General features: G+C 48.8%; 1 protein-coding gene across 2 annotated transcripts in view; it reads left to right on the top strand.

Moving 5' to 3' along the window:
- The window catches only part of ASTN2 (astrotactin 2), a 361171-nt gene that overhangs the window by 129987 nt on the left and 217027 nt on the right, over positions 1-14157 (top strand). For both annotated transcript variants that reach the window (XM_049832481.1, XM_049832482.1), the window contains exon 6: positions 4230-4376. In XM_049832481.1, the coding sequence (XP_049688438.1) occupies positions 4230-4376 (147 nt within the window). The remainder of the gene's footprint in view (positions 1-4229; positions 4377-14157) is intronic.

The following is a 14157-nucleotide window of genomic DNA, read 5'->3' as shown; positions in this document are numbered from 1 at the left end:
ACTGCACAAGGAAATGATATTTTAAAGGAGACACGGTGTATTTGGAGGGGCTGTTTGCAGAGTGTTTACACCAGTGGCTTTGAATTTATCTTCATCTTGCAGCAGGTGCAAAATCTTCAGGGGAATGTGGTGCTTTGCATGCTGTTTCTGAGCTGTCTGCAGAGGGACCCGTATCTTCTCTGGTAGGCTGGAGCTGGACTAATTGGTACTGGTGTTTAAGAAAAGGAAAAAAAAAAAAAAAAAAATCCTGGGTGGGAAAGGTGGCGGTGGCAGGAGCCCCTCTGACCACAGCCCTGGCTACTCCTCTTGTCTTCCAGTCTAATTAAGCTGCCATTGATTGGATCACTAGCAGGAAGCATCTCAGGTGTGATTCTGCCCTAAAACGGAGCAGTTTGCCTTTCCCTTCTACTTCTCTCTCCTTTGCTCTCACAGGCTGGGGGGGAGAGGTTACTTCTCACCATACGGAAAGAAGTAATTTCTTCTTATTCTTCGTCCTCATCGTGCACTCACTCCTTGGGCACAGGCTGCCTGGGTCTGCCTCCCCCAGGAGCCCTCGTGGGCCATCACTTTCCCCCAAAACAGCCCAGCTGAGCACTTGGGCACCCACTCACCCTGTTGCAACCATCCAAAACCACAGTAGAAACATGTTTAATTATAGAGAGGTCATCTCAATATGTGAAGGATTTATTAGGGCAGAGGAATCTGGGGAGTGAGTTTGGTCTCGGCCATGCCTGGTTGCCACCTTCCTCTTGGGCTTTTTGGACCCCACAAGACCCAAACAAAGACCTGTGTTGGGTGCTGAGGCTCTTGGGGCTCCTGAGTCCCATTAGCCATCCATGAAATCTGGCATTCCCCCTACAAGCTTCCCCCTCTTGGTAATGGAAGTTGATGCCAGCTTGTTTGGTGGACCTGGGTTTGCAAATCTGCATTTTAAACACCTCTCTGAAAGCCTGCAGATGACAAGGAGAGGAGGGAAAGCCAGGTAGAGCTCCCATCTGCAGCATTGTGGTTTATGTGGTGCTGCCTGAGTTACGGAGCTTGGTTTGGATCCCCTCCCCAGGCCAAGGAAGGAATGGGTCATTTTGTCTCACCTCGTGAACAGAAGTGTGAAGCCCTGGTGAACCTGCTGAGGTTGGTTTGGTTAGCAGTGGCTTGCTAAGAAAGCATTTTCTTGTGGTTTTAGAGGCCTGGCATGAAGCTGCTTTATCTCCAGATGGGTGTTTAAACACAGCACAGGAGTGCTTTTGCAGGAGCATCAGTGGTTTGAAGAGCAGGCAATGGGACTGAAAATGGGAACCGTGTCCCTCTCTTTAAAGAATGAGGGAAGGATCTGCTTTTCCAGCTGCCTCCCTTCAAACTTGGCAGCAAACTGGCCCTGAGCAATAAAGAGCTGAGCTGGAAATCCAATTTCTGCTCAAGCAGAAGACCCGTTGTTTTGGTTCAGTTGGTCAAAGCCAACATCAGGCAGTTCTAGAGGTCAATAATTAGCGCCGTGATGGAAACGACTGGGGAGCAGGAGACTTGTAGCACATTGTCCTTTTCCTTGGGCAGCCAAACTCAGAGTCATTGAGCTGTTATGGGCTTTTTGCTGTTGCAAGCTCCTGGGCCCCTCTCCTTTTAGTCACAGGGAAAGAAGCAGCCACATGGACTGATGGGGATGGGAGCTCCCGGATCCTAATTCCTCCAGCTCCATTCCAGCTGCAGAATGGTGAAAGCTGCCATCATACCTGTGATTCAGGCTCTTTGTGAAAAGGGGATAATACTTGTCTAACTCGTAAGGGATTTGCGATTTATTGTTTGCAAAGCACTTTAAGGCCCTGGATTGAAAGGTGATTTATAATGGTGAAATCCAGTGTTCTCTGGTCTATTGTATACTTGGCTGTGTCCAATTACCCTGATGGAGGCTTTTTTCCTTGTTTTTTCTTTTTTCTTTCTCTTTTTTCCTTTCGCATTTGTGTAGTAACTTCAAGCAAATGCAGGGTTTGTGGCAGGCACAGTACGCCCAGCGAGAGGATGAGTTTCCCTCCCAAGGAGGTGCTAGCTTATGCTGATGATATGATAAAGATTGGGAAGAAAAAAAAGGGGATCGCAAGGTGAAGGGCGCAGAAGATCATCAATAAAGCTGTGAAACAGGGGTGGGAAGGCTGTTTAGATGATGTATGCATAAGGAAATTAAAAGATGCTTCATAAATAATAAATTTGCATACTCCTGTTGGTCGCAGTGATGGGGGTATTTTCCAGCAGATCAGCCACTTCTCCTGCCCTGCAAATGCTGTAGCCTGGGATGCTTTGGTGGGACACGCTGCCCTGCCTGGAAAACGCAGGCCGTGTCGAGCGTGAGATCCTTGCCCGGGCACCAGCATCTCTAACAGCGGCTTTGGTCAAATTACAGGGTGTGCAAGTGCTAACTTGCTGGATGTATTTCCTGTTCAATTTTCAAACTGATGCCTTTTAAATCTCACTTTGCTGATGAGATGGTGAGGGACGGAGAGCAAGGGGGGGAGAGGCTGGATTGACTTCCAAAAATAAATAAGCGTCCTCGCCTGAATCCTGAGCAGGGATGCGGTCAGGTCTGCCGGGAGCTCGGTCATTTCAGCCACACTGTAATAAACTGTTCAGCGGCTGGGGTTAATTGCTGAGCTGTGCCCTCTTCTTGGCATTTCCATGCACCCCAAGTGGCTTTTAATCGGTGTCCCGAGCACCAGCGAAGGCCGCTCTGCGAGATGTCTGTCATTAGCTTCGAGCGAGGCGGAGTGCTGGTGCGGGGTGTCGGACAAGGTGGCCGTGGGGGATGTGGTGCAGTTGGAGCAGCTGCGGGACACCCCTCGGGTCTGGAGAGGCCGGGCAGGGAGGGAGCAGTGGTGCCCCAAGCCGTGGTCTCCAGGGCTGCTCCCTTCTTGGGCAGTAGAGACCTGCTGGTGGGCTGGCGGTGGCCTGGGGACAGTTTGTCCTGGTCATCTCCATCAGTGGAGGGTCTCATCTGGACACATGGGCGCTCCTGGCCTGTGCCCAGCAAAAGCATCCGAATCTCCTGGGGCAGCCGGGTCTCTCCCGATGACTCTGTATTACCCAGCTTCACCCCCTTCCCTGCGGAGTTTGGGGGATGCTCTGTCCCACCCAACTGTAGTTGACAGTGATTCAGTCATCTTAATGTCACGCTGCTCCACGAGGGTTTCCCCGTGGGTTTGTACCTGCTGCCAGCCTCTAGACCTGCAGATGCTTGAGCTCCTTGTTGGCTTTCACCTAATGCTTCAAAAAAAATCCAAATAAAACAGAAGCCACCAACCAAGCCTGGCTGAGAGTGCAGGTCTGAGCGGAGCCACGGGGCGATGGGATCCCCGCAGCCTCGCAGGATTATTCCTTGGTGCAGGCCTCCCTTAGTCCTGGTGCCAGGCACATGGCCTTCAAGAGGAGGGATGGCTTGGTCTGAGAGTGACCCACATGCTGTGCAGGTGCCCACGGGGGACGGGGCAGGCTGGGTGCCTGCTTCGGTGGCTGGCTTTCATGTGTCAGAAAATATTGAGCTGCTTTGTGCGAGATGCCATGAGCTTCTGTGCCTGACAAAATCAAACTTGTTTTGTAGTATCTCCTGCCTGTCAAAAGCGGCTGGCTCTGTAGGTCGCTTTGTTGTTCACAGTGTAGCCCCCCCTGTGATGACTGAATATTTATATATATTTGTGTAAATAATTAACACTTATTGGTGCTATATAACATCTACGGCTGGAGACTTCTCCTGGTGTTAAGGGAAAGCAAATGATGCCACAGTCCAGGCAGCCCTCGGATTTGGCTTGATTATTTTTTGTGACTTGACAAGATTTGCCAAATAAACCATGGCTGATGAGAAGTGATGGCGGCTTCACCGGGGGAGCCTGGCAGGGGTGGTGAATGGCTCCAGGGAGGAAGGGTTTCCAGGGAGAGGGTCTGTACCGGCCTCTGAGCAGGTTTTCTCTCTCCTCTAGGAAAATATAGCCCCCAAGATGGATGTAACTCAGTGAGTGAAACAACACGAATATTAAAAACCCAGCCAAACAAGGCGTGATGGGAATGATGGGATTTGCAGACCTTGGGAGCTCTTCCAGTGCTACTGAGCTGACGTCTTTGTTTTCAATGCCTGCCCTTCCCTGGGGTTGGGACTCTCCTGCATCCACGCAGGGAAGGAGGGATGCCGAGTGGGCCCCTGGTACAATAATTTTGCCTTTTGGCCACCCACACTTCTCTCTGCCTTCCAGGTTCGATGAAGAGCCCCATCAACAAGACGGCGCTGACCCTGATCGCGGTCAGCTCCTGCGTTCTGGCCGTGGTGTGCGGCTCCCAGCTCTCCTGCCCGCTGACCGTCAAGGTGACGCTTCACGTACCTGAGCACTTCATCGCGGATGGTAAGACCTTCCGGGGGGACTTGGACCCCGCTGCCCCACTGGGCGTGTTTGGGACGGGGGGGTTCCTCTCTTTGGGAATTGCTCTAGCTGTGTTCAGCTGCAGGGATCCCCCTTTCCAGAGAAGCAAAGCACATCTGTGAGCCTGAGGCCAAAATCTCAATTGTGTATTATTAGTATTATTATTATTTCTTATTAGTGTCTGATGGAAATTCCTGTTTTCCTCCAAACTTGTTGACAAGCCCTGGGAGCCTGCACAGACAGACAGACAGATGTCTCCTATCCTGCAGCAGCAAAGCTGCTTGTCCCAGCCCCTTGCAGCAGCACAGAGTGAAATCGCTAGGGTTTGAGCAAAGACAGAGATGCTTTGAAAAATTAGACGAGGGCTGCTGTCACTATTTATTGCTTTCTCCAGTTGGGTTCCTTGCGTTTGTTGTGTTTCACTGACCTTTTCTTTATAATGTGCAGTGAGCGTCGAGTGCAAGTTTTCGCTAACATGAGGGCAAATTTCATTTTCTTCCAGAAGACGGGACCCATTATTCAGTCGGTTCCAATTCCTCAGCTCCTGCACTCGTCTCACTGCTTGGGGCATGCGGAAGGGGCACTTTTTCTCTGCCAGAAATGTGCTGCATGGAGCTGGTGCATCCCCAGCTGCTGGGATGTCCCAGCATGGCCAGCTCCTCTACAGCCCCCCACTTTGGGGACTGGGATGGAGGACAGCTCTTGGAGGCATTAATATTTTGGGGAGAAGGTAGATGGTTAAAGAGGTGCAGCGGCACGGCAGCAGGAGGGGGTGATGGAGAGGGGCTTAAGCCATCACCCTGTGGCAGGGAGGGACTCGCCAGCGTGTTAGCAGGGCTGAATCCTACTTCAAAGAGTGGTTTCTTCTTGGCCATGATACACATTTGTAGGACGTTGCCTGCACTGCAACGCTGACAGAGCACGTGCTTTGCCCAGCCCCACCACTGACCCTCTCTGCCTCGTTAACCCCGCTCCTATGTCTGCGCCTAACAGTGCTTATGGGACGGGTGTTGTGTGCAGCGGGTTGATGCCCCCGTGCTGGTGTGCGAGGGTGCTTCTGCCCTGATCCCCGAGGATGCTCCTTAGCCGCTGACTCTGGAAATTACAACCCAGTCTCTGGGTTCATGGGCTGTCCCAGTGGTCAGAGCTTGGTCCTTAAAGGAAAGGGAGGAGAGTGTCTACTTTGTGGCCTCAGTTTGGAGGAACTGAACATCAGTGGAGTGGAGACATGAAAAAGGCGTAACTTGAAACAAGGGACTTGTCTACACCTTGACTTGTTTCTGGAAAACATTAAGGATTGTCCAGGCTGCACATAAATATTCTGAAGACTTCACAGATTGTACTTGAGAACAGAAACTCTTTTTGCACTTGGGAAATGAAGTTGCTCCAGTGTTAACTCGTGTCCCTTTGAGATGGGCACTGGCCAGTTCACCACTTGGACTGGGAGTTAACAACTGGGTTTGGTACTTGCTGAAGGGTGGCCAGGAAGGCAGCGATGGAGATGGGACATCGGCATCCTGCTCCCGGCCTGCAGTTCTGGCCCAGGGAAGGCAGCATGTGCTCAAGAAAGAAAATAAACCAAAATGCGATGAGACTCTGTAGAATGAAAGTGAAAAGCTGAGCCTGTGCTTGTCACCGGGAAGGGGGTGGCAATGCAAATTATGCAAATATGGAGAACACTCGAATGGAAGTGACAATGAAATACCAATAAAACAGATTAATATCCTTGAAACTGGGGGAAATGGGATGATCTCCAGTCCTGACTTAATGACTTTTCTGAAGAGAAAGTGGCAAGAGGACTGGTAAAAACGGTTTGGAGAAGAATTAAAATGAGCTTTGTAATGAAACTGTAAAATATAATTACAAACTGCGAAAACTTTTTTAATATTTTTTATGAGCAACAGTCAGATTCTTCACATAGGAGCAGCCAAGATATTTTGCAGTGGCTATCACTTTTACTGAAATCTCATCATTTTATGTGATGGCAGTCCCTTGCCTGGGAAGAGAAAAGCTCTTAAAGTTGTCCTTTCTTTTTGAATAACAACAAATCCCAAGGCAGCACCCAACTGGCAGCAAAATATTATAAAACATTTAAAGACATCACAGAACTGAGCTGGGTTGGGAAATTTTAATGATACCCAGGAAAAACGTGGCTGGCTGTGTTTGCAGACGCTTGGCACCCAGAGTCTGACGCTGATGGAAAATAGGGGACTTGCTCCTCCCTGGCGACCTCCTGGGTGGGTTTAAACCTGCTTTTTGCCTGGGTGCAAAAGGGGGTTGGCGTGGGCATCACCACGTGAGCGAAGCGACGGCAGACCTGATGTCTTTGGCCTGGCCGAGACTGGGAGCTTTGATCAGTCTTAAACCAGCCTCTCACGTGGCAGCTGATGGTGCGCGCCATGTCTTGTAAATGTTGCCGTGCACTTAAATAGCCTGGTTCCTGAAGCTGTTCTCTTTTGTATTTTGTGTGATGATAAGGCAGGCGCTGTGAGAAGGCAGGGATGGTGCATTCACGGGAGATGTTCCCGTGCGAGAGAAGGGTGCCCTCTCATTCCTTTTTGAAATGCAGTATTTCAATAGAAGCCAGTAGCCAAGGAAAATCTTAAAGCAGAGCAGCTACCAACACCTCTACAGGAAAAGCTGAACAAAAGCAGAGGCTGAAAGAAATCCCTCTCCTAGCAGATGAAAACTCATCTTTGAAGGAAACTTTAAATAGGCGCCAGCCAGCTCCAGCGCTCTGGGAGCCAAAGCCGAGTTGGAAAGAGGAGGAGGGGAGAAAGCCCCACCAAATATCTTCAGCCTCAGAGGCAAGCAGCTTTCCCCTCTGCTGTGAGCAGCCGTGTTAGAGAGAGCAGCTCCCGAGCCCGCTGGAGTCGCAGGATGGGAACGGGGAGGGGAAGGACTGGGACCAGAAGCCAACTGGCAGCAAAGGCTGGGAGAACGTATTCCAAGCAGGAGTATTAGCAACCAGCCAGTCTCTGTTGCCCTTCTTTCTCTCTCTCGGTTAATTTTCTTCCTTTTGTTCATTTGATGGGGTTCTCCCCCACCCCCCAGCCTCTCTCCCCTCTGAGCAATTATTGCCTGGTTTGTACAGCTGCTCTGCCTTCATTTCACAGGGCGGCCAAATCCAGGAAAGCCTGGCAGAAGCTGCCGTGGTCTTTGCTGCCATGGCTGGCAGGGGAAGGCTGGGGGCCTCGTGCCTCCGACAAGGGTCGGTGCCTCTAAATCTTCTCTTAGGATGTGATGGTGGGAGCATCCCTTTCTTCCCTTCTGCTGCTCCAGGGCATTGTGTTTCAGGGCAGCCTCTGCCTGCGCTGAGCAGAAGGCATCGTTCTGATTTCAGAGACGGCTCAGATTTATAGAAAGACTCGTAGTGGCTTTTATGAGGGTATGGAAATGCAAAGCATTATTTAAAGGACCCTTTAGCAGTGTCAAAGGGGGGAAGAAAGGAAAGAGAGCCCCTCCATCTGAGCAATAAAACCCCTTATGAATATGTGAGCCACTCAGCTCCATACATTCAATAGTTGTTGGTGGGTTTTTTTCTTTCTTGTAAGTAATCATTCAAAAAGTAGAGATACAGCAATGGGGAGCGGCTTGCGGGGAAGGCAGGGCTGGAGAAAGATACCCTAGAGGACTCAGCCTGGAGTACGTCCTTGCTGCACAACAGTTTGAAATATAGTATCAATTAAAGCTTCCCATTTTTACAGCCTGCGAAGAAGTTATATATGGTGTGGGTGGATGTTTGTATCTGGATACTTTAGTGGGAGAGGTAGGTGAGATCCTCCGGTGCGTACAGAAGGAAGCAAGAGCTACATTTAGCTAGGGGCTTGTAGGGCTTCGTTTTATAAGTGGAAATAAAGTAAAGGGCATAAAGCAGGTTTCTGTCACTTCAAAGACATCTCAGGGCATTCGCAACCACCTTCCCTCCTCTTATGAGATGCGTGCCAGAGGAGATGTGGTAATCCCTCTGTCTGAAACCTCGCTGAGCTGCGGACTGGCTGGTTTATGGAGGTCAGCGAGCAGAGGCACCGCAGCCGCAGGCGCTGTCCTCGCGGTGGGCTCTGCTCTCAGCCGCCTGCCTTTCTGCTTCATCCCTCCTGCAAACGTGGATAAATCCCCCCCAGGACGAACGTTCCCCTGCAAGCAACACGGGGAGGAAAACAAACCTGGTCCCACCCCGTGCAAAGCCAGGAGAGCAGCGGGAGGTGGAATCGTCGCTCGAGTCCGTGCTTTGGGTTTGAGTGTCGGACAAGATGGCAGAGTTGGAGGAAACTTCTTTGTAGCTTCTTTTTATTTTTTTCTTTTAAGCTTCGTGCGTCTGCATCTGAACGTTGACGTTCTGTGATTGTCACGCAGCTGATCGGTTCATGTGAAGATTATTTCCTACCTTCCCACCACCACTGTTTCCACCAAGACACCAGTGGAACTGGATGCTGCTATTAGCAGCTTGTGTTAATTTTCCCCGAAGGTTGCCGGAGATCTGCGGACTGCAATTGTTGGACTCGCAACAACTTCTCATTTTGGTTTTAATTAAATGTGTTGCTTTAAATTGTTTGCTTTTGACATCTCCTGCTCGATCTTACACAGCCCTCAGAGGTGACCGGGCATTAGCTTGTGTCCTCAGGCGCTTGCCCGCGCATGTGCTCAGCACGTGCTGCGCATGAGGGTGCAGAGAAATGAGCAGCAGGAGGTGGGGAACCGGCTGCCTCCCCGTTCCTTTTTACAGCAAGGAAAAGCTGGAGATGCTCTTCGATTTACATGTGAAGCACCCCAGGTCTATACCAGAAGGATGGAGAAAGGGATCTGATCTCAAAAGTACCATCTGAGCTTTCAGAGAGATGCTGCCTTTGGGGTCCCCTGTGTTCTCCAGCTGGTCCCAGCCCCACCAGCCCCATCTGAAATCAGCAGGGGGAATGGAAATCAGTTTGTCTTGTGCTGTTTCCCTCCCCCGGAGTCATTGTGCTGCAGAGGTACCTGTTTTGCTGTACGGAGACCTGGGTCAGGGCTTCGGCAGAACCAATACTTTCCTGTTGCAGAGTCAGTGCCAGGTGTGGCTGACCCAGAACCCCCATGTTGCTGGTAAGGTGCCCATGTCTGGGGGGCAGTTTTACAGATTGCATTTAATTCCATCAGCTCTTAATCACCAGGTCATCTCCATGTCTGCATTATAGCTCACTCCTGTTCCTGCGCCTGTTTGGCTGGCAAGAAAATGCAAGCAAATGGCTGCAGCGTTACCAGACATGAACTCTAAATATTAACATCAATTTATAAACAGTATCAGCGTGGATCAAAGGGATTCCAAGACGGTTTTACGGCGCGAACGCACTTTGCATGAAGAACTAATAAGATTCTGGAGGCTGAAGTACATCGTGTTTTTATCGTGCCTTTGACAGGCTTGTGATCCTCGCTCAGTTCTTCCCCGAGCCGGCCCAGCTCCCCCAGCCACGTGCCTGCCAGCAGCACGCCCGGCTGCCAGGACAGCTCGGTTTGCAAGGGAAGGCAAATGCCTCATCCTTTCTCCTTTGCAGGATTCATTGGAACAAAGCACCGGGGATTGGTGTTGATATTTGGATACTGTCAGCAGGGGCCGGGTCAGAGCTGGGAGCTGTTGTAGCCCGAGAGAGGCGGGATGTGCCCACCACTAGGAGGTGGCATCCAGCGCCTGCTGAGCTTCTACCAACACCATTTACCCTCTAATTTGGGAGGGATGGTTAGAAAAAACTACAGCAAGGCACAACATCTTTGACCAACTAACCTGCTCCCTTCCTAGATGGAAAGAAGCAAACTGCGGATGAGACCCTGCCTGCCTGCTTGCAGCATGGTGGTGGCTCAGTCCCGGGAAGCTGACGCTTGCTTTCGAGCAAGAATTCATGGGGTACCTGCAGCAGCAATGATGCAGCAATGAGGTGAGGATTTTTGAGGCTGCATAGCTAGGAATGTGCTGCTTCACTTTATCGTTCTCCCAACAAGTAGCACTGCTGGCGTGCAGTCTCTCGGTGAGTGGGTGGTAGCTCGACTCAGTCCTGTGGTGTATTAACTTTGCACGTGCTGCCTTTTGGTTGTGTGTTCTGCCATCCTGGGAGGACATTTGGTCTCGGTGCTGGCTGAAAAAAATCTCCATTCACACACACTTTATGTTTTTTAAAGCCTATCATAACTCATCCATCGTATACTTTGTGATGCGATTAGATTTAGGATGGATTTCCCCAAACCCTTGTCCAAAATCTAGAGAGCATCACTGAGAAAGAGCCCCAGGCTGGAGCGTGGGAGTTGGGAGATAAGGAGCATTAAGGAAAAGCTTTTCTTTAGGAGTCTAATGTCTGTCTCAGCCATTGCTGGCCCAGATGCCTACTGAGGACAGAGATGTGCTGTTACTAACACCTGCATGATTATATTGTGTGATAACGCTGTGGGAGATCTCATTGCAGTGTGAACTTGACCACAAGGCAGGGGTGGGAAGATGCCATCTTCCTTGGGCTGGAAAAGTTGGCTGTGTCATCTACGTGCTGTATAAAGTTAAATGCATGCGCTGCTTGTCAGAAGTTCAGCCCTGGCAAAATCAAGACTGACTGCCAAGAAAACCCAAAGAAAGAGTCTGTCAGAATTATCAAGAAAGTGCAATTTAACAATTAAAATGTAACCCTGCTCCTCCCACAGGAAAGATGCTTCTAGTCTGAGCTATAATTACATACAGATTTGTATCACTAATTTGCTTCTGCTTTGCCAGAGTGAAAAAGCTCTGGCAGGACTGACAGCATTTCTAAGGGATGGGGGTCTCTGGGTTTGATCATCAGTGGGTTGGGGAGCGCTGGCATGAGCCGCCCACGGCCGTGCAAGTAGTCTGTGTGCTGAAAGTACATCCTTGAGTCAAGCACTGTGCGCAATGTAAACTGTATGCACTTTGGCTGATGGAAGAGTAGATGAAAGGAATGTCTGTAGGCTTCTATTGTTTTAAAAACTCGCTATCATAACTTCCTGTTTAAGCATTTCATCTTGTTCAAGAGAGAAACCATTTGAAAACCAAGATGAAGTGGATAGCTCAGATTTTAACCCAGTATGACAATATCCCTGGATTCAAATTAGAATATAGAATTAAGAGTTTGACTTTGAAGGATTTAAATTATTCAAAAATTTCCTAGTTTTTCGCTGAGCAGGAGAGGGTTGGTAAAGCTGAGCGCCACATTAGTCCGCAGGTACAATCCTGCACTAAGCCGGGTTTGCTTGGTTAGGTCAGTATATGTATGTCCTGGACACCCAATGTCTGTCTGTTTCTTCTGCATTTTCTGAAAGAAATTTAAGAAGCAGAAGTTTTTATTCCCTTGGACCAGGACAGGAGAACAAGAGCTGATCAATGGAAAGAGCTGACAGGGGAGGAGTTGTCTCTTTGGGAAATGTTCTTTCAAGTTTAACAAGGAAAAAAACCCAGGCCTCTAAAGAAATCAAATAGAGTTATTCTTTGTACCTATAGAATGGAGCAAGAGGGATAATCCTTCCTCTAGTGTTTAAAAAAATACCTGTAACAGGATTATAATTGCATGATAGTATAGGGATAGATACATTAATAGCAACCTGTAGTATGACCTTCCATAGCTTTCCAACACAAAATACTAATTTTAGATGAAAAGGAGTTTCGTTGGCCAAGAAACAGTGAATGGACCAAAGAAGACAAAAAGAGCAGGGGGAGAAGAAATATAAATTCTTCAAAAAAAAATATTTTTGATCTTTTCCCTTGAAAAAGAGAGAGACAGAAAGGAAAAGCCAAACCCTTTTGGCTGCCTTTTGGGCACTTTGTTCTTTTCCCTTGTTAGATATCTCTTCTGAGCTGTTTTATCCTGTTGTGTTCTGGAAAATGATTTTTGAAATGTCAAAACTTCAAGCCTCTTTTGTCAAGGCTTAAGCAGTTCCACTGAACTTTGAAGGAGACCCCAGCATAAGAGACATGAACTTTTGATGCTGCCATAACTGATCTGGCTTTGATCAGCGTTGGAGAAGGAAGTGGGGTGGGGGAAACACACGCATACAAAACCCCAAACAAATCAATCCCCCAAAGTGCTGGTGGACCTCGTGGAGCCGGGAGGCAGTTGTGTAGCTGGGTACTGATGTTGTCTACGGCACTGCAATGCTGCTGTACAGCACAGACTGGCTCGTAAAGCCAACAGCGCTGGAGGGACGTGTCCTACACTGGGGGTTCCTGGGAGGTGGTGGTGGGTAGAGCGCTGCCATTTCGTTGTTGTGTTCCCTTGTTTGGTTGACACTGTACCGATGGTTGCGTTACCCTGAGGCCTAAATATCTCTGTTTAAGGGTGATATCCCCAGGAGTTTGAATGGGAAGCTCAAAACTTGTGTCTGGGAGGGGACGGGGTTGGCAGCAGAGGACAGCAGGGTGGACAGTCTCTCGGGGTGTTTTTGGCGAGTATGTCTGCTGGGATCTGCTCCCCAGGGTCGGTGGGCAGCAGCTGTAGGTGTGCTTCAAACCGGGTGCAGGTGTGGGGGTGATTCGGTGGGGTCTGAGGTCCTTGAGGCAGGTTTCAGAGGGTGGTTTGGAGCGGGGTCTGCCCCCCACTGCCCCGGCGGTGTGAGCCCCTCGGGTTCCCTCTCACCCCCCTTCCCGCCTCCTCGATTCCCCTCTGTTGAGAGATTGCGCATTAGTGAAAACAAACCTGGCTGATGTTCCTGGAAAGCTAAAGATGCTTGAAATGGCTTTTGCTTAGAAAATGTTTGTTCTCAGTAGTTTCTGAAAGGATTTGATACTCAACCCGCCCTTTCTGAGCTTTTCAAGATGGTTTTGATAAGTGCACACTGGTGACTTTTGAAAACTGTTTTCTATGTGTGGATTCTTTGAAAATAAAGAGAAAAATTATGTGAAAAGGCTTTGAAATCTTCAGAATCTTAGCTTTCAAAATATTTGTAGTATGCCTTTTCCTGTTACTTTTTTCTCAGGCAAGCTGTAAAGGGATCAAGGTTGGGATGTTTGTTTGTATTTTCAATGGGAGTGAAGGTGATGAGGATGTTTGTGAACAGCTCTAAAAATCCTGCCCAGCCAATGTGCGACAGACTCAGCTTCAAAGATGTGAGAAGTTTCCTTGCTGGAAGTTGTCCCCTCCCTCCTAGAAAGGAAGGAAAGTCTTTACAATTAACTAAAGAATTTAATCTCCCCAGGTTTGGTTTGGTTTGGTTTGTTTCGTTTTCTTTTCCTTAGACTGAAGTAGAAAAACTCCATTTTACACTGAACTTGAATTCAGGGATTTTGGATTCAAATGTTTTCACTTCAGCTTTTTTTTTTTTTTTTTTTTTAACTTCAGATATTGAGGATGATTTCTCAATCAGACTTACTAAAATCAAAATAAGTAATTATTCTTGAAAATACTAGGACTTTTCTTTTTCAAGTTATGGGTGCATTATATTTGGGAAGGTCTTTCTGTGTACAGAATATGGCAAAGTTTGATCAATTTGCAAATGATTTCAAACTTCCTAAACTTGTGGTTTTATATGGACACCAAACTTCTGCTGAAAGAGAGGTTATTGGCTCCCGGCCAGGTGTCACATTTTGGTGTTGATTTAGGAAGTACTTCCATAAATAGATGGTATGGGGGGTTTTATACTTCCAGCAGCAAACAGGCTGGATTATCCAAAGAAGGTGAAAATTTGGCAGCAAGGCCATGAATGTGCTTCCTCCTCCTGGAAAAGTTCAGCATGTGGGGAGCTCCAGAGGTCACCCCTCTATCTCCCACCCTGACCATGGGGTCCCCTCCGGGTAGTAGCT

Source organism: Accipiter gentilis, chromosome 29 (assembly GCF_929443795.1).
Source record: "Accipiter gentilis chromosome 29, bAccGen1.1, whole genome shotgun sequence".
Lineage (NCBI taxonomy): Eukaryota > Metazoa > Chordata > Aves > Accipitriformes > Accipitridae > Astur > Astur gentilis.
The sequence above is the reverse complement of the archived record's forward strand: the minus strand, read 5'-3'. Positions and strand labels throughout refer to the sequence as shown.